This window comes from Camelus bactrianus, chromosome 7 (genome assembly GCF_048773025.1).
Source record: "Camelus bactrianus isolate YW-2024 breed Bactrian camel chromosome 7, ASM4877302v1, whole genome shotgun sequence".
Classification (NCBI taxonomy): domain Eukaryota; kingdom Metazoa; phylum Chordata; class Mammalia; order Artiodactyla; family Camelidae; genus Camelus; species Camelus bactrianus.
In genome coordinates, this window is record NC_133545.1 from 84,648,775 (window position 1) to 84,672,714 (window position 23,940).

The window sequence follows — 23,940 nt, forward strand, 5'->3', positions numbered from 1 at the left end:
GAGGACAGCAAACTGGAGAACACACGCCCCACCGAGAAGGGGCCACCTCTGCAGAGCAGACCACATAGGAGCCTGGGCTCAAGGGGGACCAGATTTGATTCTTTAGGAGCAGTTCTGAAGTGTAGATTTCTGCACAAGTCTCCTATATTTTAAATGTTGACTCAATGTGTGGAGACAAACTGAACATATCCAGGGCCATGTTTAGTCTATAGCCCACTTGTGTTTTTATGTTTGCTGTGTTTCCAAACAGTTGGGTATAAATCAAGTATTTGTGTGTAAAACCTTGCCTTTCTTTAGAATCATATGTCTTACACACAAAAACACTGGGCCCCAACATGTAATAAAAATTGTGATTAAGACTCACAAGAATTTTTCCAATGCCTACTAAAACTACAATCTACCTGTATCTAATTCTCCCCAATTGTTAATCAAATGGATTATTAGTTCATAAGATGGCCGAAACTAAATTATTAAAACAATTCCAATTTGTTACTAATGTCATGGGTCTTGATGTTTAAAACTGCCATCTTGCATGGTATACTTATATATAATGGAATACGACTCAGCCATAAAAAAGAATGAAACAATGCCATTTGCAGCAACATGGAAGGACCTAGAGATTATCATACTGAGTGAGGTAAGTCAGACAGTGAAAGACAAATCCCATAGGATATCACTTAATATGTGGATTCTAAAATATGATACAAGTGAACTTATTTACAAAACAGAAATAGACTCACAGACATAGAAAACAAACTGATCATTACCAAAGGGGAAAGGGGGTGGGAGAGGAATAAATTAGCAGTTTTGGACTAGCAGATACAAATTACTGTATATAAAATAGATGAACAAGGTCCTACTGTATATACTACAGGGAACTATACTCAATATCCTGTAATAAACCATAATGGAAAAGAATATGAATATATATATATATATATGAATAAGAATATATACATAACTGAATAAGAATATATATAACTGAATAAGAATATATATATATAACTGAATCACTCTGCTGTACACCAGAAACTATCACAACACTGTAAATCAATTAGACTTTAATTTAAAAAAACACTGTCATCTTGATTATGCTAGGGCTCAGTGAATCTAACAGATAGATATATTGCAAGAGTCCGTCACACAGCTTTAACCAAAAGAAGGCTCATGACTTCCTATTACTGCAATCAGAAAAACCCTACTGTATAGCGATACAGGCCTTCCTCAAAAAAGAACAATCTCAAATAAACAATTTAACCCACCACCTGAATGAATTAGAAAAAGAAGAACAAAAAACCCCAAAAAGCAGCAGAAGGAATAAAGATCAGAGAGGAATTAAATACAATAGAGATTAACAAGACCATAGAAAAAAATCAACCAAACCAAAAGCTGGTTTTTTGAAAAAGTAAATAAAATCGACAAACCTCTGGCCAAACTCACAAAGAAGAAAAGAGAAAGCACAAATTAGCAAAATAAGAAAGGAGAAATTACAACAAACAAAATAGAAATAAAGCATATCATACGAGAATATTATGAAAAACTATATGGAACCAAACTGGATAACCTAGAGGAGATGGACAAGTTTCTGGAAACATACTGTCCACCAAGACTGAATCAAGAAGAATCTGAACACTTGAACAATCCGATCACTAGAAAGGAAATAGAAATAGCAATTAAAAACCTCCCTACAAATAAAAGTCCAGGACCAGACGGCTTCACTGGGGAATTCTACCAAACATACAAAGAAGAACTCATACCAGTCCTTCTCAAACTCTTCCAGACGATTGAAAAGGAGGGAATACTCCCAAACTCATTCTGTGAAGCCACCATCACCCTGATACCAAAACCAGGCAAAGACACTACAAAAAAAGAGAATTATAGGCCAATATCACTGATGAACGTAGACGCCAAAATCCTCACCAAAATTTCAGCAAATAGAATCCAACAACACATAAAAAAGATTATACATCATGACCAAGTGGGGCTCATCCCAGGGACACAAGGCTGGTTCAACATACGCAAGTCAATCAATGTAATACATCACATCAGCAAGAGAAAGGACAAAAACCACATGATCATCTCAATCGATGCAGAAAAAGCATTTGATAAAATTCAACATTCATGATAAAAATTCTCGCCAAAGTGGGTATAGAGGGAACATATCTCAAAATAATAAAAGCTATATATGACAAACCTACAGCCAGCATAGTACTCAACGGTGAAAAACTCAAAAGCTTCCCACTAAAACCTGGGACAAGACAAGGATGCCCACTATCACCACTCCTATTCAACATAGTCCTGGAAGTCCTAGCCACAGCAATCAGGCAAGAGAAAGAAATAAAAGGGATCCAAATTGGAAAAGAAGAGGTAAAAGTGTCACTATATGCTGACAACATGTTACTATATATAGAAAACCCTAAAAGGTCCACACAGAAGCTACTAGAGCTGATTGAAGAATTCAGCAAGGTAGGTTACAAAATTAACGTTCAAAAATCAGTTGCATTTCTTTACACTAATGATGAATCAACAGAAAAACAAAGTAAAGAAACAATCCCCTTTAAAATAGCACCCAAAGTAATAAAACATCTGGGAATAAATCTAACCAAGGAGGTGAAAGAATTATACACAGAAAACTATAAACCATTGATGAAGGAAATTAAAGAAGACTTTAAAAAATGGAAAGATATTCCATGCTCTTGGATTGGAAGAATCAATATTGTTAAAATGGTCACACTGCAAAAGGCAATCTACAGATTTAATGCAATCCCTATCCAATTACCCAGGACATATTTCACAGGACTAGAACAAATCATAAGAAAATTTATATGGAACCATCAAAGACCTAGAATTGCCAAAGCATTACTGAAGAGAAAGAAAGAGGCTGGAGAAATAACTCTCCCAGACTTCAGACAATACTATAGAGCTACAGTCATCAAGACAGCATGGTATTGGTACCAAAACAGACATACAGACCAATGGAACAGAACAGAGAGCCCAGAAATGAACCCACAGGCTTTTGGTCAACTAATCTTCGACAAACGAGGCAAGAATATACAATGGAATAAAGACAGTCTCTTCAGTAAATGGTGTTGGGAAAACTGGACAGCAGCATGTAAAACAATGAAGCTAGAACACTCCCTTACACCATATACAAAAATCAACTCAAAATGGATCAAAGACTTAAACATAAGACAAGATACAAGAAACCTCCTAGAGGAAAACATAGGCAAAACATTATCTGACATACATTTCAAAAATTTTCTCCTAGAAGAAACAAAAGCAAGAATAAACAAATGGGACCTAATGAAACTTACAAGCTTCTGCACAGCAAAGGAAACCAGAAGTAAAACAAGAAGACAACCTATGGAATGGGAGAAAATTTTTGCCAATGAAACCGACAAAGGCTTGATCTCCAGAATATATAAGCAGCTCATACAACTCAATAAGAAAAAAATAAACAACCCAATCCAAAAATGGGCAGAAGACCTAAGCAAGCAATTCTCCAAGGAAGACATACAAATGATCAAAAGGCACATGAAAAAATGCTCAATATCACTAATTATCAGAGAAATGCCAATCAAAACTACAATGAGGTATCACCTCACACCAGTCAGAATGACCGTCATTCAAAAATCCACAAATGACAAATGCTGGAGAGGCTGTGGAGAAAGGGGAACCCTCCTACACTGCTGGTGGGAATGCAGTTTGGTGCAGCCACTATGGAAAACAGTGTGGAGATTCCTCAAAAGACTAGGAATAGACTTACCATATGACCCAGGAATCCCACTCCTGGGCTTGTATCCAGAAGGAACCCTACTTCAGGATGACACCTGCACCCCAATGTTCACAGCAGCACTATTTACAATAGCCAAGACATGGAAACAGCCTAAGTGTCCATCAACAGGTGACTGGATAAAGAAGATGTGGTATATTTATACAATGGAATACTACTCAGCCATAAAAACCAACAACATAATGCCATTTACAGCAACTTGGATGCTCCTGGAGAATGTCATTCTAAGTGAAGTAAGCCAGAAAGAGAAAGAAAAATACCATGAGATCGCTCATATGTGGAATCTAAAAAACAAAAACAAAAACAAACAAAAACAAAAAACAAAGCGTAAATACAGGACAGAAATAGACTCATAGAGAATACAGACTTGTGGTTGCCAGGGGGGTGGAGGGTGGGAAGGGATAGACTAGGATTTCAAAATTGTAGAATAGATAAACAAGATTACACTGTATAGCACAGGGAAATATACACAAAATGTTATGATAACTCACAGGGAAAAAAATGTGACAGTGAGTGTGTACATGTCCATGAATGACTGAAAAATTGTGCTGAACACTGGAATTTGACACAACATCGTAAAATGATCATAAATCAATAAAAAATGTTAAAAAAAAAAAAAAACAAACCCTACTGACCTAATGACCTGGACGGGAACAAAAGGTGCAAAATCTTTAAAGGGTCCGACTCTACTTACTGAATCACTCACCACAACCAAGTTTCTAAGACTGTCTGAGTGCCACTGAATGATCAGTGGTTAGAAGGGAAAAGGAGCTTTTCTTCAAGGCAATAGATACTGCCAGTAATATTGCCAATAAACTCCTCAATCACAGAGGAAGAGACGGATAAGTCAGGCTAACACGGCTGGAAAGGAGAGCACTGAAAGCAGCAGCATCTATCAAACTCCTGCCCTTCCAGAGATGTCTTATTTTTGAGATCTGTGAATTTACATGTATTACATGTATCCATTCAATAGTCCTTAACCAAGGGTTGTATCAGAATCTCAGGGAAGTATTTCTAAATACTGTGTCTAGACCTGAGTACCTTTATTCAATCCAAATCTTCAGGGGAGAGCCAGGAGAAAAAGAAGGAGGACCAGCTGCGCCATCACTTGCTCCCCACCTACAGCCACAGCCCTGCAGGGGAGCTGCACCCGGCTGAGCACGGAAGACCCCAAGATGAAGGTGTACGTGGAGGGCCATGTGGCCACCAGCACAAGCGAATGCCCCTGCTGGCTGGCTGTCAAACATGACCTGACCTCACTTGCCCAGATTCTAGAACCTGGGATCCTGGGGTGCTCAGGGCCTGTGGCTTGCTGCCTCCCCTGCCCAGGTGAAGTCACCCAGCTCCCCCTGCTGGGTACTGGGTTCCTTCCTCCTCCCACCCACCCCCAGGCAGGCAGCCAGACCTTGTCATCACTTCACTCCCCGCAAGCCTTCATCTTCTTTAGGCGCTGAGCCTACCACCCACTCCCAGGCACTTCCTAATGGGACACTGTTCCTTCTGGGGTAGAAGTGCGGCTGGGAGACAGAGCTCTGCCCTTTCCGTGGGCACTACCTCTAGCCCCTGGCCTTGGCTTTGGAGTTGTTTCCATGATAACAGGGCTTGATGTATTGTATTCAGTATACATATTACTATAAATAAAACACCTGTAGCTAGAAAAGACCCTGTATTTCAAATATCTTGTAAATAAAGTCAGTTGAGCTATACCTTGTCTGTCGCCTCAATATTTGCATTATAGCGGAGCAGCTTTGCTGCAATTGATGTATCTCCAGCCAAGACGGCGTAATGCAGAGCAGTGTTTTGACAGTTGTCCTCAAGATTTGGGTCAGCTCTGTATTCCAGCAGGACAGTGACACATACTTCTTTCTGGCATTGTACAGCCTGTTGGTATCACGCCAAGAAACAGACTGTAAGTGCTAGGCATTCCAAGTTAACATTCCTCAAGTTCCATTAGTTCGTTATATTTAAAACAGATAAATTCATTTTTATTCTAAGTAATTACATCGAATCCATCTCGCGTGGACATGGTTGGCTGCTACACACCTTGATGAGAGCTGTCTTGCCTTCCTTGTCACGAGCATTCAGATTACAATCCCAATGTATGAGGAGCCTCACCACTGATGACTGGCCGGTGGTGCAGGCCAAGTGTAGGGCAGTCCTGTGAACATGAGGACTTTTTAGGAAATTAGAGCGTACTAGTTCAAAGACACAATTACTCACGTAATTGTAAACATTCAACAGCATGCTATTCCTACCCCTTTAAAACTAACATTTAGTCTTCTTATCTTAGTTCTTTCTACGGGGAAAGAACAATATTTATTAGCTCTTATTACTCACCACATTAATGGAAGAACTACCTGTTTGAATATAAAGGGCATGCCATTGAGATTCAGCTCACCTTGGGTCTGACTTCTACTTTAACACTGTCCCTTATTAGCTCTCACTTAGCCTGTCTGTGCCTCAATTTCCTCATCAACAAAATGGGCATGAAGTAGTAGTTATCTTACAGGACGCCGCTGTGATGCTTAAATGAAAAGCTATGCAAAGTGTCTGGCAGTTCCTTGCACAAAATAACAGCTCAATAATTGTTAGATAATGTTATAATTGTTACCATTACTATTTTACAAAAACAACATTTCAATTAAATAAAATGATAATGTATCTACTTTGCTGCTGCAAGGATGAGAGAGAACACTGTACTTCAATGATTCTAACATGCTCATTTTCTCACTCTTCAACATCTCTGACATGGGAAGGCAATTTAAAATTCATGTCTTAAAACCATAGTTGGCAGCTCCTCCCAGGCCTGCCCCGCCCCGTCCCGCCGCTGTTACCTGTTCTTCCTGTCTCTGCCGTCTACGACATTTTCGTTGCGTAACAGCAACACCTCCACTGTGTCCAGATGACCAAAATACGCGGCTTCGTGGAACGGAGTTAGTTCGCGCTTACGGACGTGATACCCAGGCACGGGGTTCTCACGATTCCTGCGCTCTCTCTGATGGATGCTGAAGCCCACGCAGCTCGCGAACTCAGTGAGTCTCTTCTTCATCTGGCTTATCGCCTTCCGACACCGCTCACTTCCCTCTTGGCCTCTTGCCGCCTCCCGATCTCAGCGCCGGCGCTATAGAAGAGCCACAGAAGTCTCGCTGCCACACCTTGGCTGCAAAGCTCAACGGCTCGGAATGTTTGGTCCGGAACAGTCGTAGCCTAGCAACAGCACTGACCCTCAACTGTCCCTCAACTGTCCCTCCAGAGCCAGTGTCCCTGTGAGTGCGCACAGAGACCTGGAGGCCCAGTGTGCCTGGTGCGCACTTGGGAGCCTAAGGCATTTCAAATCTCTGCAATTGCTTGTGGGCCATTTTGGATTCCTTTCAAATGTTGGTGCTAGGTGGTTGAGTGTTTTGGGACATTTCCAGAAGTTAGGCTTGCCCCTGAGAAAGTCATGTTTGTATGCGACTATGGTTAGAGTGGGGTGGAAACACAGCATGCTGAAGGCCTAGTCCCCCAGAGAGCTCCCCACCAAAAGTCTCTGTATCTCCTTATCCCTCAGTTTATTCCTTTCCCCATCCCTCTGGGCCCCAGCCAGTCTCCAGGGAATTTAGCAGATGCAAACAGCAGAAAGCTGTTTTCCTGGTTTCAGAGATTGTGGCAATATGTATCATTAAGTACAAACTTGAGAAACCAATACACGCTCTCCAGATGAAATGAAAATGTGTTTCCGCATGTCTGCTGACCCTGCTCTGTGGCTCAGCCTTATGTTTACATGCTTTCTTCACTTTATTTTTTTGCTTTTATTTCCACCAATTAAATCTTCGATCAATCCAAGATTTATGTGGGAGCATGGCATAACATTTGAGAACTTTTTAACCACGTAACTATGAAAACACTACGTCAGTTACTCAGCGAGGCCACGCTGCTGGCTGAGCACTTGCAGGAGGGGGGGAAGGCAGGGCAGGCCTCTGCTTCCTGCCTAACTCCATCCTTCCTCCCTCAGCTGGCTAATTATGGCTTCTGGCCCTGCCACGATCAAAACTGCAGGGGGCGGTAGAGTTCCTAAGTGGCTGACACTCCTGGGAGCTGGTCTTGAGTGGACTGGACCTGGCAAGTGTTTTGAAGCTGACTCTCAGGGGCATTTCTGTGCCCCCCACCTGCCCTCACCTGCAACTCCCCTGACCTAAGGGAATGTGGTGTTACAAACTTCCCCATTTAATCTATCTTTTCTATTAGCATACACTGTTATTGCCCTCATCTTATTAAAAAAAATGCGTTCACCCTCCAGCTGCGGCCCCATTTCTCTCTTCTCCAGCACACATGCCTCCTGCCCCTGCAAAGGAGCTGTTCCCATTCGCTGCCTCTGATTCCTCTCATTTTCCACCCAAGCCAAGTGTGTCCACTCACTGCAACTGCTCACGACAGGGTCACCCACCACCCACCAGGTGCTGACTCCACGAGGAGCTCTCAGTCCTCTCCTCTCACGGCCCAGCAGCCACACTTCCCACCGCTGCTCTCCCCAACTTCCTGAAGCCCTTTCTTCACGGGGCTTCCTGGGTCTCAGGCTACTCTGGTTTCCTCCCACGGCCCTGGCTGGTCTTCTCAGTCCCAGCTCCTGAATGCTGACACACAGCACCCCTGAGGCTCAGTCTTCTGGCCTCTACTACTTTCTGCTGCCGCCCACATCAGCCTTAGGGCTTTATGTATTATCTACAAGTTGGTAACTTCCAAACTGCTATTTCCAATCCAGACCTCCCTCCTGTATTCCAGACTCAAATACCCATTGCCTCTCAACGTCATCTCTTGGAAGTTTAATAGGACTTCTCCTGGGCCGGCCCTCCCCTGGGCCTGACCTTTCCTGATCGTACCCTCTCCTGGACCTGCCCTCTCCTAGGCCTGCCATGACCTGGGTCTGACCTTACCTGGACATGCTGTCACTTGGGCCTGCCCTCTCATTGACCTACCCTCACTTGGACCAGCCTTCTCCTGGGCTTGCCCCCACCTGTGCTTAGCCTCTCCTGTTCCTGCCCTAAGCTGGTCCTGCCCTCTCCCGGGCCTGCCCTTTCCTTGGCCTGCTTGCTCCTGGTCCTTCCCACTATCTCCTGGGCTTCCCCTCACCTGGGCCTGCCCTGTCCTTTGCCTGCCCTCATCTGGTCCTGCCCTCTCTGAACTGCCCTCTCCTGTGCCTGCTCTCACCTGGGCCTGCACGGTCCTGGGCCTGCCCTTGCCTGGACCTGCCCACTATCTCCTGGGGCTTCCCTCTCCTGGGCCTGCCCTCTCTTCAGTCTGCTCTCACGTGGGTCTGCCCTCGGGTTTGTCGGCCCACCACTAGGACTGCCCTCTTCTGGGCCTGCCCTCACCTGGGCCAGCCCTCTCCTGGTCCTGCCCACTATCTCCTTGGCCTCCACTCACCTGGCCTGCCCTCTCCTGGACCTGCCCTCTCCTGGCCTGCCCACACCTGGGCCTGCCTTCTCCTGGTCTTGCCTTCTCCTGGTCTTGCCCTCTCTCTCCTGGGGAAGTAATCCAGAAAAAGAAAGAAAAATACCATATGAGATCACTCACATATGGAATCTAAAAAAAAAAACCAAAATATAAATACAAAACAGTAACTCATAGACATAGAATACAAACTTGTGGTTGCCAAGCGGGTGGGGGTGGGAAAGGACAGACTGGGAGTTCAAAATTTGTAGATACTGACAGGCACATGTAGAATAGATAAACAAGATTATACTGTATAGCACAGGGAAATACATACATACAAGGTCTTACGGTAGCTCACAAGGAAAAAAAATGTGACAATGAATATATGTATGTTCATGTATAACTGAAAAATTGTGCTCAACACTGGAAATTGACACAACATTGTAAACTGACTATAAGTCAATAAAAAAAATGTTAAAAAAAAAAGTGCTCCATTCAGACCTATGGTTACATGCTGATCTTTTAGGGACAGAGACTAGGTTGGAACCTAAATGTACAGACTGGGAGAGAAAGGGATTTCAACTATTCTGACCAATTCCTGTTGAATGAAACAGAGAGGCCAAGCCCTCCCATTTCAAAAGTGCCCAGTTGGTGAGAAGACCCACTGCAGCGCAGGCGACGGGAAGGAACCTCCTTAACAAAGGTCCCAGATGAGAAAATGGCCCAGTGACACTCACAGCCCAGAGGGCCTTCAGCCTGAATGTCAACGTGGAGAACCCGGGCAGAAGTGGGTGTGAGCCCTTCCCTCACCTGTGCAAGGTGGACGCAGTTTTCAGCACCCCCCTCACCACCCACCTGTCCAGCCTTCCTCACTGAGTCACAAGGGAACTGGGTGGAAAGGATTTCAGCCTCATGTGTTTGGCCCTGGGCGGGGCTGGGATTCCCCTTCCATCTGAGTGGAGGGCAATGATGTCCCCGGAATAGGGTGTGTCTGGAATCAGCTGCTCCAAGTGCCCCGTGTGGGTGTTTCCTGGCACCACAATCTAGAGGGGATGACCTGACAAATTCTGTCTGATGACAATCCAAATGCTTACCGAGTCTTTTATTAGTCAGCATTATAACGTTTATAGTAAAGGGCTCAGCCCAGACACAGCAGAAGTCAACCTCTGCGCTACCTCATGAGATCTGCCCAGGCCACAGCACTGGATGTAATTTACTCTCATAAATTCCCTCTCCATTAAATGTGAGCTCACACTTGACCCTTAGCTACTTCAACAACCTCCCATTTAGGTTCCTGGGGAAGGTTCTCACATACAACATCCAGGGCTTATGACAGTGACCCCAAAGCATCCCAAAGGTTAGAGACATGTACACCTAAGATACACTTCTCAGGGAGAGATCTCTCTATTAAAACAGCTACTCCAGGTAATGGATAAGAGAGCAGTGTTGTCTGAACACGTCCTGCCACACACAGGATGCAAGTCAACATTCGGACAGGCTCAAGTTGTGTTTATCTTTGTTCATGGTCCCTGCTTCTTTTTGTAAAGTCTTGTAAGTTTACTTTCTCTCAGATGTTCTGATATTCTCCTTACTCAAATTAGTAATTTCTGTTCTCTGTATTATTAATCTACTTAGAAAATGGAATAGTACTAAGACAGATTGGCAATCTGTTACGAGCCAATGAAGGCAAACTTTCAGGTAGGTTCCTAACAAAGACGTGTCTGTTACAATGAAAGCCCATATTGACAGGGTCTATGAATGATTTGCATTTACTACTGGGGTTTTTTAACTCATATATAGCTAATTTGCATTTTCCCCAAATCCATTTTTGCTTACTAACCCTACAGTTGATACCCTTACGATTTAACTCATCAAAAGCAATCACTTAAGCACTGTACGCAGGCATGTTTGTGGCCTGCGTTCTCATAGGCTGCCAAGCACGACACAAACATGAGACTAAGTTCATCAGGAAATGACTGTGCATGTGACCCAGGGCCACACCAACTCATCTACTGCCCTGCGCCAGCAACCACAGCAGGAGGCGCCGTAAAATCTATGGAGCTCTTCTGCCAGCTCTGAGCTGACAACAGTACTTACAGGTTCCGGGGGCCTCATGCCAGCCAGGGGAGCGCACACACGCGGCGCTGCTGCACCGGCCAGGGGCAGGGTCCAGCCAACGTCCCCGCTGTTCGGTGGATTGTACACTTGGACATTTCTGGCCAGTCCTCTCACCACTGAGAAAGGAAAAGGCAACACATATTTCTTACGCCTGTTTACACATGGCAAGCTATCACTTACCCTGAACTTCTGCTCTGTAGTAGGAGAAATACTGACTTCCTTAAACTTTGAATTATCTACACACAAAAGCACATGAAAACTCTCCAAATCCACATTTAGCCAAACTCAGCCAGCTAGGGCCTTGGTCTCTATGGAAGCTAAGTTGTTGTCAACAAAAACAAGGGAGTAAAAGTAGTAATACTGGGTTGGCCACAAAAGGACAAGGGACAAGGGGCAAGAGCGAGAAACTGGAAAAGCAGCTTCAGTTTTCCAGCACAGGTCATGGAGAGAGACACAAGAGGATTCTATCATCTCTGACTCTAAATGAGAACTGACAACACGGAGGATGTCCATCTAATCCGGGCAGCTAGATTAGCTGGTTTCAATCATTCATTTCTTCTCATTCAACAGACACTGAATGTCTTCTGTGATTCAAAGAAAAGGCAAACATAGGGAGAAATCAAAGATACACTCAGTTCTCAATTAACTGCCCCAATAGGGACTTAGAAAAACATGCAAATTAAATCCATGTATTATCTCCAAACTCCACTTTAGCAATAACATCATTTTTCTAGACCACTAATCTTTTGCCAAAAGATGTCATCCATACTTGCTTTCTTTGAGCCATCAGCACGTATATTTTTAAGCAAAAAAAAAATATTTAGAGGTATGCACCGAAGCCTTTAAACAATACTACAAAGAATTGTAAAACCACTATAAACTGATTTCTTAACATATTAATAGCAAATGAAAGCACAGAGATTTCCAATGCCAAAAAGCACTTCATCAGCAGAGAAATGTGCTATCAAGTAACACGACCAGCAGATTTCAACAACCAACGCTGAAAGCTAGTGACAAAACACTGCTTCGTACAATTTATTGAGCACAAAGCAAAGCTCATGAACTTTTGTCAGTGACAGAGAACACTGATAACTAAACACATTTAGAAATCCTGAAGTTATCACTTCAGAAGAATGTCATTTTTATTTCATACACTAAAATATTAACAATTGGTGGGGGTTGGAAGGTAAACTGTGTAATTGTTACATTTTTATTCCGTCATTATGTATTTCCCAAATTTTCTCTCTACTTTAAACTTTACGCTATACTAAAAAGCAAAATGCATCATGAAGACGCTAAATTTGTCTGCCTTCTTACTTCCATGTTCTTCCAGTGTCTGGTGTACACCTTCCATCACCCTCAGGATAAGGGGGAACCACTGTAACGATGTCTGGGGCATCTGGCTGCAGATTCCTAAGAACAGCATCATTGGAAACAAAAAAGACAAGAGAGCAGCATTATGTAATCACATTTATAATTAAGGCTACAGGTAAACAGTATGTTACCTTAAAACCAAGACCACTTTTTAGCCAGGTAAAATTGTGAATTAACATCAGCGATCTTCTAAATCACGGTATTTCTCACTTTACGTGGAAAAACAATCTTCAGTAACAATATTCAGTAGTGGTGCCTCTAAGGCATACTCACACTATAGGGTTAATTTTCTATAAAATGAGTCTAATGGTATAGTTCCCTTGCTTAAAAAATTTAGTAGTTCTCCAGTACACAGAAGATTCAGTATATTATTTCTTAGCTTTACATATTAAATTGTTCACTCTAAGCCCCCAAACCCTATTTTCCAGTCTCTATACTTTTAACTCCTCCCCCTGACACACCGTGTATAGCTTAATCTTCTGCTATCCTCCCCACCACGTCACCCTCTGAAGATGCATGTTGCTTTGTGCCTTTAAGTCTCTACACACCCAGGACCCTTCATCTAGAACCCCTTCCCAATTCCCTGCCTAGAGAACTGACACCAATTATTTAAGCCCAGTTCACACGTACCTGGGAACTCCTGTCTGACTCTCTCAGTCTCTCTCTCTCTCCTCTTGTTCCTGCAGCACTTTTTTTTACTATATCTGGTGTAGTGCTTTTAACACTATACTGCACTTACATAAGTGCTTCTTTGCTCCATATGAGAAAATTAAAGAAAACATTATACACTTACCTGTGCCCCCCAGAGCCTACCGTACTGTGGTAGGTGGGGGTGTGGGGGGGCACATTAGTGGGAAAACGAAGTGTGTCAATGAATGACCTCCGTATCTCTGTCTCTTAGGCCAGCTGCCTCCCACTCACTGCTGTGGTTTCCATCCTGTGTACGTGTCTCCTACTACTATTACTGCCACGTGGGAATCCTGGGTTGTGCTACGTGTCCCTGTCACCATCCTATTCCCTATCTCTATCACTTGTGGCCATAATGGTAGTGAGCAAAGCACTCTCCCAGCAGTGCCATGGTGGTGACGAGTGGAATACTAGCTACATGACACAGTACTTTCAACTGAGCATCTCACTACTCAACATTAATATAGTTGTATTCTAGGGAAGATTTCCCAAGAAAAACTCTAGTCATCATTAACCCTTTCTGAGGATGACAGAAGTCTGAACAAATAACATGAAGCCCAAAGAGAATACAGTTGCATCTACTACAGCAGAAGGTATGGGGGGAGGCGGGGGGAGCCCCTGTGGTGATAATGTCTAGGGTGAGTGTAGGTTACAGCTCCAGAAATATCTCTGTGATCTCAGTGCTTCTTATGTAAAGACGGGCACCCTCATGTCCAGACTTAGAGATCCACAACTGCTCCCAAATCTAAACACACACACACACACACACACACACACAATGTGTAGAAATTGCTATTAAAAGGAACTATCAACTGAAGAAATGATCACAATCAAAAGTTCTTAAGTGGATGTTCAATAATTGTCTCTCAGCTAGATGTTTCTTCCCAATATATTCTGCAAAATTTACCTGAAGCTCCTTAATGACTATTTCAATCGGTTCAGGAAAGTGAGTGGAAACCAGCTCTGCAGCTTTACCAGGCTTCAGGGACACAAGTTCCTGGAATGAAAGACAAAGATAAAATGATCTTTAATGCTAAATTTAAATATAATTTCCACAGATGTGAAGCATGAGCACCTACTTCAAAATTTTCATGAGCTTCTACACTGCCTTTCAGGAGACCTCAATACAGGGCCTCAATTTTACTGAAAGGCATATTGCAAATAAGCAAAACTCTACAAGTACCATTCAAAAAAATTAGATTTTGATATAAAACATAATTCAGAATTCTTAGAAAATCAAAGAACTAAAAATTCAGGATTTAGGCGATGACTTCTACAGGATGAAAAGGAAAACACACCTCCCCAAATTCCCCTTCAGGGAATTTCACCCTTGATAGCAAAGCAGTAACTTCAAAGAAATGAAAAAAAGAATAGAGTTGTGATTTCTCTGACTAAGAATTCTGAAATTTTACTTCTGATGCCTGGTGGACTTTGAAATCAGAAGTGTCTTAAGAAACTAAAGGTCCTAACTCGAAGAGGCTGACCACTCTTCGTAAGGCCTATTTCTGTCTAATCGAAGACTTTCAATCTGCCCTCCCGTTGAACTTTCCTACATACCACTGGCTCTCCTTTTCTTCTTGAAACTCTCTGCATACTTGGTTTCTGTGACCCTATTGCACCTTTTCAATTGCATGTTCTATTCCTAAAATGCAAAGATTGGCTACAGATCAACATATTATATTGTCAAATAAGAATACGATAAGTTACTGTGGCAGCAAAATGTATGACATAAATAGTAATTTTGTGATAGTATCTGCAGATGGATAATAATTAGCTGAACAAAAATAACTGTAGTTTACACCACTTTTATGCAATACACCTCAGAACAGAGAAGGTAATATCACAAATGAAAAAAATGATACTACTGATCTTCAGACATTAAAAAGAAACTATTATGAATTAATTTGTGTTCAGAATTTGAAAATTTAAACAAAACGGGTAAATTCCTAGAAAAATATAATTTACTAAACTGATGTAAGAAATGGAAAACCTGCGTTGATTTTTAACCACTAAAGAAATTGAATAAACAGTCAAAAATCTTCCCACATGGAACACTCTCGGCCCAAACAGCTTCACTGGTTAAGTCCTAGCAATCATGTAAGGAAGGAGTATTTCCAACATTAAATCTCTTACGAAGAATAGAAGAGAAAAAACTTCTTCAGCTCACTGTATAAGGCTAACAAAGTTCTGATACCTAAATCCAACAGAAGGTAAGAAAGAAAAGGAAAATTACAGATCCATCTTAATCGTGAACAGATACAAACATCCTAAATAAAATCAAAATCCAAAATATATAAAAAAAAGATCAAGTTACAGTTACCCAGAGTTCAACACATAAAATTTACAACAAAAATATAAGCGAGAAAAAGGTAATAAAATTTACTCGAGAAAAAGTTAGCATACTAGAAATAGAGGACTTCCATAATAAAATTTATAGTAAATACCACACATATTAGAAATAAAAATTTATTAAATATTAACAATAGCACTATTGTGCTAAAAATATAAAGTTGTGACAGTAAACCTAACAATCTAGAGATGAAAAATCTTTATAGAGAAAATTATACAACTTTATAGAAAGATAACTGAACAAAGGGTTATGCTAAGTGGTCACTGAATAGGAGACTCACAATGTGAAGATGTCAATTTAAATTGAAATTGAATGACACATTCAATGCAATCCCTAACAGAATTGTAAGGTTAAAACAGTTTTTGGGGTGAACTTGACAAGCTGATTCCAAAATGTGTTTGGAAGTATCAAAGGTCAAGAATAGCCAATACTCTCCTAAAGATATCAAGACTTATAATAAAGCAACAATATTTAGGACAGTGTGGTACCGATGTAGAGACGAAGATCAATCAAATATAACAGGGCCCAGAAAAACTGACCAAGCATGTAGACCCTTGATACACTCATGGTAAGGCCGCACTGCTGAGCATGGGAAAAGGCAATCTTTCAACACAACTGCTGCTGGGAGAACCAGGCGTCCATATTTCCAAAAATTAGATGGACCTCCACCTCAAACTATATACAAAAGCTACTTTCAGATGGATCTAAGAATTAAAGATGAAAAAAAAAAAACTTCTAGATAATAAAGGAGGACTTCTCCTTTGACATGGAAACAAAACAATTATTTTGACTACTTGGGGGAAAAAAAAAGCTTTTATTAAAAAGAACCATAGAAAAAAGCCACAGAGACGATATTTGCAACAGGAATGACTGACAGAAAGACTTAATATCCAGGTACATAAAGAACTCCTACAGATCAATGAGGACAAGAGACATTCCACCAGAAAAATGGGCAGGAGACTTGAATCAGCACATCACAGAAAGGAAATTTAAATGGCCAACAAATATAACAAGGCCACCAATCTCATTAGTAATTAAGGATATGTGAATTTAAAATATAATGAAATAATGTATCATTACACATACACTAGATTGACAAGATGTTTAAATCAAGCAAGAATATAGAGCTAATGGCAGGGGGAGGGTGGCTGCCCTACTGAGCAGGTGGATTTGCCCCAGGCTCCCGTCCCCCAACACCTGGCTTGTGGGCAGCCTTTGCTGCCCCCAGTGGCGGGACACACATTTCGTAGTTTGCTTACTGGAGGCTGGTGAGATGTGGTCAGCTGGTAGCGGTCAGGTGGCCCCCGCACCCTGCCCACCTCCCAGGAGCAGGCAGACTGGGACACGTGGTCCTGCAACGTGGGGCAGCAGAGGCCACCCCCAAGCCAGGCCACAAGGGAGACTGGAGCAAAGAGGCCAGCTCCTCCAAGGCAGGCACCCTCCCTCAGCTGCCCCCTCCTCCCTGACTGCACCATGCCCACCTCCTGGGAGCTTGCTGACCTGGGGACATGCCTACAGCGAACCTGAGGCAGCAGAGGCCACCCCCAGGCCAGGGCACAGGGGAGATGGGAGCAAATGACTGGTTCAAAAGGGGCAGCCCCTCTCCTCCCGCCGCTGCTGCCACTGCTGCTACCATCCTCCCAGCCCCCTGACTGCACTGAGCCCATGGTCCTGCCAAAGTGGGTACAGAGGGAACATATTTCAACATAGTAAAAGCTATTTATAGCAAACCTATGGCCAGCGTAATACTCTACAGTGAAAAGCTGAAAGCCTTTCTGCTCAAATCTCGAACAAGACAAGGATGCCCTCTCTCACCAGCTCTATTCAATACAGTATCAAAAGTCCTAGTATAGCAATTAGACAACAAAAAGAAAGAAAAGGGATCCAAGGTGTAAGAGAAGAGGTAAAAGTGTCATTAATCCAAGGTGGAAGAGAAGAGGTAAAAGTGTCATTATATGCGGATGACATGGTACTATACACAGAAAACCCTAAAGGTTCCCCACAAAAACTGTAAGAGCTAATGAAAGAATTCAGCAAGGTAGCAGGACACAGCATCAACATGCAGAAATGAGTGGCATTCCTTTGCACGAAAGTAATAATCCCTTTAAAAACTACATCCAAAAACATAAAATACTTAGGAATAAATCTGACCAAGGAAGTGAAAGACATATGCGGAGACCTACAAAACACTGACTAAGGAAATTAAAGAGGACTTAAAGAAATGGAAAGATATCCCATGTTCTTGCATTGGAAGAATTAATACTGTTCAAATGGCCACACTGCCCAAACCAATCTACAGATTTAATGTGATCCCTATCAAATTACCCAGGACATTTTTCACAGAATTACAACAAATTATCTTCAAATTTATATGGAATCACAAAAGACCCAGAATTACCAAAGCATTACGGAAGAAAAAGAATGAAGATGGAAGAATAACCCTCCCAGACTTCAGACAATACGACAGAACTACAGCCAAAACAGCCTGGTATTGATACAAAAACAGACAAACCGATCAACGGAACAGAATAGAGAGCCCAGAAGTAAACCCACAAACTTTTGGTCAATTAATCTTTGACAAAGGAGGCAAGAAAATACAACGGAGTAAAGACAGTCTCTTCAGAAAATAGTGTAGGGAACACTGGACAGCTGCATGTAAATTAATGAAGTTAGAATATTCCTTCACACTATACACAAAAATAAATTCAAAATGGCTAAGACTTAAACATGTAGACAACACACTATAAACCTTAGAAGAAAACATAGGCAAAACATTACCTGACATACATCTCAGCAATGTTCTCCTAGGGCAGTCTACCCAAGCAACAGAAGTAAAAGCAAAACTAAACACACGGGACCTAACTGAACTTACAAGCTTTTGCACAGCAAAGGAAACCATCAGCAAAACAAAATGACAACCTACAGAATGGGAGAACATATCTGTAAATAATTCCACTGACGAAGGCTTAATTTCCAGAATACATAAACACCTCATAAAACTTAATAACAAAAAACAACCCAGTCCAAAAATGGGCAGATCTAAACAAGCATTTCTCTAATGAAGACTACAAACGGCCAATAGGTACATGAAAAAATGCTCAATATCACTAATGAGAGAAATGCAAATCAAAACTACAATGAGGTATCAGCTCACAAAGTCAGAATGGCCATCACTCAAAAGTTCATGAACTAAATGCAGAGGGTGTGGAGAAAAGGGAACCCTCTTACACTGCTGGTCAGAATGTAGTTTGGTGTAACCATTGCAGAAATTCCTCAAAATACTAAAAACAGACTTACCCTATGATCCAGCAATCCCACTTCTTGGTATAAATCTAAAGGGTACTACAATGTGAAAAAAAATACCTGCACCCCAGTGTTCATAGCACCACTATATACAATAGCCAACACAATAAAGCAACAGATGACTGGATGAAGAAGTTGTGGTGTATTTATACAATGGAATACTACTCTGCCATAAAAAGGATAAAATAACGCCATTTGCAGCAACGAATGAACCTACAGATCATCATTCAAAGTGAAGTGAGCCAGAAAGAGAAAGAAAAATACCATATAATATCACTCATCTGCAATCTAAAAAAAAAAAAAAAGACACTAAGAACTTATCTACAAAACAGAAACAGGCTTGCAGACTTAGTAAACAATCTTATGGTTATCATGTGAAGGGGGTGGGAAGGGATAAATTTGGGATTTTGAGATTTACAAATGTTAGCCACTACATATAAAAATTGATTTTAAAAAAAGTTTCTTCTGTATAGCAGAGAAACCTACGTTCAGTATCTGAAAATAACCTATAATGGAAAAGCTGTTACAGCCACCAACTGAGGAAGCAAGATAAGAAAGGAGAGTTAGTTATCCTGGGCTAGAGCCGGGTCCTCAGAAAGTCCTTGCCCAACGCTGACGCTGCCCCCTGACTCCTGACTGCACTGCGCCCTCCTCCCAGAAAGCTGGTATGAAGACATGCGCCCTGAGAACCTGTGCTCACAGAGGCCGTCCCCAGGACAGGCCCCGGGAAAGATGGGAGAAAGTCAGCTGCTGGGGGAGGACAGCACCCCTCCCTGCCGCCGCCCTGTAACCATACCGCCCCTGCCTCCCAGGAGCCCACTGTCCTGGAAACAAGTGTCCTGCAAACCTGGGGCAGCGGCGGGAGAGGGGAGCTGCCCATGGAGAGTGGGTTGATTTGCCCCCATCTCCCCAGAGGCAGGGCCGGGGGTAGGGCGGCCTCTGCTGCCCCAGGTATGTCCTGAGATCAGCCTGCTCCTGCGAGGAGGGCAGGCAGCGGGGCAGAGGCGGGTTTAGGGGTCTGTCTATGCGAGTCCGTGGATTTGCTTCAAACTCCCCTGCGGCCTTGTCCTGGCCTCCACCTCTGCTGCCCAGGGTTCGCAGGACTCGGGTTACAGGTCGGCCTGCTCCTGGAAGGCGGGTGCTGTGCTGTCAGGGAGAGTGGGGGACGGAGGCAGAGGCTGCAGCACTGGGCTGCTTCGTGCGAGCGCGGGGATTTGCTCCCATTTACGTCTGTCGCTGCCGCCATTCCCACACTGACCGCACCGCACCTGCCTCTCAGGAAGAGGCCGCCCCCAGGACAGAACGCTGGGAAGACGGGAGCATATCAACAAGATACAAGAGGCAGACCTCCCTCCCTCCCTGCCGCCGATGCCACCGCCCCCGCACCCTGACAGCACCCTGTCACCTCCCAGGAACAGGTTGACCACGAGAGGAGCACCCCGCGATCATGGGGAAGCACAGGCCGCCCCAGGCCGCGGGGCAATAGGGAACAAATCCAGAGGCTCGCATGGGGCAGCCCACACTCCACCGCGGCCCCACGACGGCACCGCACCCACCTCCCGGAAACAGGCCACGAACTGAGGGCCAGTCGGAGGTGCTCCGGGGCCGTCCTGCGCCCTCCCACCTCCCTGGGGTGCTCTACTTTCCCAAACACGAGTTCAACCAGCAGCGAAGACGCGGGCTCAGAGATTACTAACGGGGGGGGAGGGGGCACCATGAACCAACGCGGCGGCCCGCACACACCTCAGGGTCCTAACGGGCCGCGCGGACCAGGCCTCACCCACGCACCCCTCCCTGGGCGCCTCCCCAGTTGCGCATCCCAGGCCTCACCCGCAGGCTCCCGGACCTGCGCGCCCCCACCAGCGCCCCTTCACCTGCCCGGCGGTGGCAGCGGAGGCGACGGCAAGCGGCGGCCCAGTCCCCGGGCCGCCTTCCTCCTCGGGAGCTGGTCCAGGAGCGCTCGGCTCCCACCTGGCTTCCACAAGCTGTGACTGGGCTCCCGCATCCTCGCGTGCGCGCTCCTCCTCCTCTAGCAGGCAGACCGCACCCTCTGGCTGGGGCTCCTGATGTATAGGACCTGGCGAGTCGGGCCAGGTGGGGCGGGTCTCCATCACCAAAGCCCCCACTCTGGCATCGACCAGGTCCTGGAACTCAGAACCACCACTCGCCCCGGGTCAGCCCACACCCCCCAGCTCCACTCGCCCTGCCCTCCCACCCTGTTACTGTCCCCCCCACCACCAGCCAGGCCCAGCCTCCCACCATACCCCTAAGACAGAGCGCTCCTTCTCACACTGAGGTCCCGGTCCCCACTCCCCAGCCCGCTAGATACTAAGGTATGGCCCCCACACCCCAAGCTCACCCCTCATGCCTCACCAGGACCCCCAACATCCCAAAATGGCCACTGTCTCCCCGTCAGCTTGGTCAATTCCACTCCGACCAGACCCCACTCCACAGACTGTCCCCCGTCACGGCGGGATCCCCCCCTCCAAGTGCACCCGTACCTGGAGCTGACCCCCCTCACCCCCGGGTAGGGCAGGGAAGTCCGTGCTCCGGTCACTATAGGACTGCCCCCAGCGAGGGATCCGGTACAGCTAGTGTCAGACACTACAGGGCTCCGCTGGCCTGGCTGAAGGCGGTTCCAATTCCTGAGCACCATGATCCTGGCCCTCTGTGGCTTGTCTAAGATGGCGGGTCAGGGTGGTCCCTGGTTGCCCATCACTGGCCTGTGGGCCTTGGATGGTTGATGGCCCAGATGGTGATCAGAACCCCTAGGGTGGAAGCACTGGGCACACGGATATGCAGCGGTGGCAGGGGGTGGGGGGTGCAACTGAGCCCGGGGGATAAACAGCAGGCGGTGGGGGCTGTATGCATGAGGCTGTGTGCCTGGCCTGGGCTCAGCCCAGGTGGCTTCAGGGACCGTCTTCATTCACCCTGGGACAGAGGGAAGAGGGACGGGAGATTTAAAAGTGCCCATGTTAGGAGCCCACAGCTGGAGAGCCAAGCAGGCAGCTGTGCTGGCCTGGCCACCTTGGAACCTGCCACGACACTGGTCCCTTGCATCCCGAGAGACTGCTGACTGGCCAATGAGACTTCCCCTGCCCTCCTCACCCTCATATAGTTTACAGGCAATTGAAGGGACTTTGACAGGTCATTTTAATCACCTGTAATTGTTACTTTGTGGGAGATCAGGTCCAAGTTACAGTGAACCTGGCAGGGCTCCTGCCCCAACCCCAGCCTTGGGCAGAGGAGGACCCACCCACACACATCCTCTTACCTCTCACCAAAAGGCACTGTAGTAGAAAAGAACACACCAGACTTCATATTAGATCTGTTCCTTTTCCTTTAACCCTGTGCCCTGTTTTCTAGGCTTAGTCTTGCCAGCTCTGCACCTTTTGTAAAACAATGTTGCCTTTAGCCTGAAATAGACAGCAGAGCCTATTCTTGGAGCTCTGACCTTTAAGGGTGTTAGCACTTCTGCACTCCTATAAAGATAACAAGTTGTAGAAGAGGAAACAACCTTTGTTTTGTTGGGGGTTTTACAGGGGCACCGTGACCTGTCCCACGTGGACAGCGGCAAAAAATTTCCAGATAATCTGTTCTGAAGTCAGTGTGTGGTGGGTTCTCGGGTGTTTACTGTTAGGCTGCATAACTCACATGTTACATGTGTATCCAATATTACATAAATTATAAAGAATGCCACCCAGTTTGACTGCCACCCCCATACTGCCAGAGACAGGAAGGCAGAAGAGCCCTAAAAGCAACCTAAAGCCCCTCCCCTGCCTAAACTACTTTGCCCTCCCCTCCTTCCTGCCCCCAGCCCCGAACAGCAGGCCTCAGCCCAGCACAAGAGCAGGGGAAGCAGCACTGGGGTAAGTCTGAGGTCAGCGGGAGACATCTCATGACCACCCCCACCTCACTGTGCCACCTTAGAGAGGTCCATCCTTATTACATGACTCCACCTGGGCCTCAGGTGCCCAGACCAGTGCTGGACACTGGCCCAAGCTGGATCATATTCTCTGCCCCAGGAGTCAGAGTGCTCTGGGCAGCTAGGGTCAGCGCTCTTCTGCCAAGTGCATGGGGATGTGGTAAAAGTGAACAGAGAGAAAAAAAAAAAAAAGCTGTGCAGAGATGCAGGATGCAAGATTTTGTAAATGTAAACAGGGAGAGGAGTCGCTGCCTTGGTCATTTTTAGTTCCTGGTTACACCCATACCTGAAACTGTAACTGCTCTTCCTGTCCCTGCAACATCATGAGAAACATCCCTGGATCTTAATCACAAACCCCTCAGTTTCTACAGCCCATTTTCTACAAGTCGTGCCTGAAACACTTTAGCACCCTTCCCTACCTTTCACTCAGCTAGCTCCAAGTCATTCTCCAGGTCCCAGCTTAAACAGCACTTCTTCCAGGAAACCCTCCCGGACTACTGCGCAAAAACTTTGCTCCACTTTTTATGGGTATAAAAGGGAGCACTCTGCACCTCACCATATTTCGTAAATGTGATTGCTTTCCCGTTAGACTGTAAACACCAAAGTGTAAAAACCACTTCAATCCTATTGCTTAGCACGTAAGTCACGTACACAGTAACGTTACTAAATGGATCAAAATCAAGAAACTGGTGGAGGACATAGAAGGAGTGAGAATGATGAACACCCTTCTGATAAAAATGAAGCTGCTTTGACCCTACCTTCCTCACCCCTTCCAAGTTGCTGGTTCCTCCCTCCTCCATCGCCACAACAGGCCCAAGCTGGTCATGACAAACATCATTTTATACTTTGGTGCCAACACATTCAGGAACCCAGGCTGCAGGAAGCACGTTTCCAGGTAACTCGCTGTAGCACAGGAAAGTCTACAGTAGTTCAGGGGCAAAAAATTACACGTTTTAAGTCTAGACAAATCTCAGTTCT

General features: G+C 44.8%; 1 protein-coding gene across 6 annotated transcripts in view; it reads right to left on the reverse strand.

Annotated features, from left to right (window-relative positions):
- LOC141578200 (uncharacterized) overlaps window positions 1-23,940 on the reverse strand; it is a 76,852-nt gene that overhangs the window by 3,108 nt on the left and 49,804 nt on the right. For 2 of the 6 annotated variants that reach the window (XM_074367774.1, XM_074367778.1), the window contains exons 2-7: window positions 14,292-14,381; window positions 12,641-12,736; window positions 11,303-11,439; window positions 6,628-6,914; window positions 5,837-5,951; window positions 5,501-5,674 (exon numbers count right to left, since the gene is read on the reverse strand). In XM_074367774.1, coding sequence (XP_074223875.1) covers window positions 5,501-5,674; window positions 5,837-5,951; window positions 6,628-6,842 — 504 coding nt within the window. In that variant the 5' untranslated portion in view covers window positions 6,843-6,914; window positions 11,303-11,439; window positions 12,641-12,736; window positions 14,292-14,381. Of the gene's footprint in view, window positions 1-5,500; window positions 5,675-5,836; window positions 5,952-6,627; window positions 6,915-9,196; window positions 9,295-11,302; window positions 11,440-12,640; window positions 12,737-14,291; window positions 14,382-22,311; window positions 22,433-23,940 lie in introns of those variants that run through there. The other 4 variants (XM_074367776.1, XM_074367775.1, XM_074367777.1 and 1 more) reach the window with 4 other exon arrangements.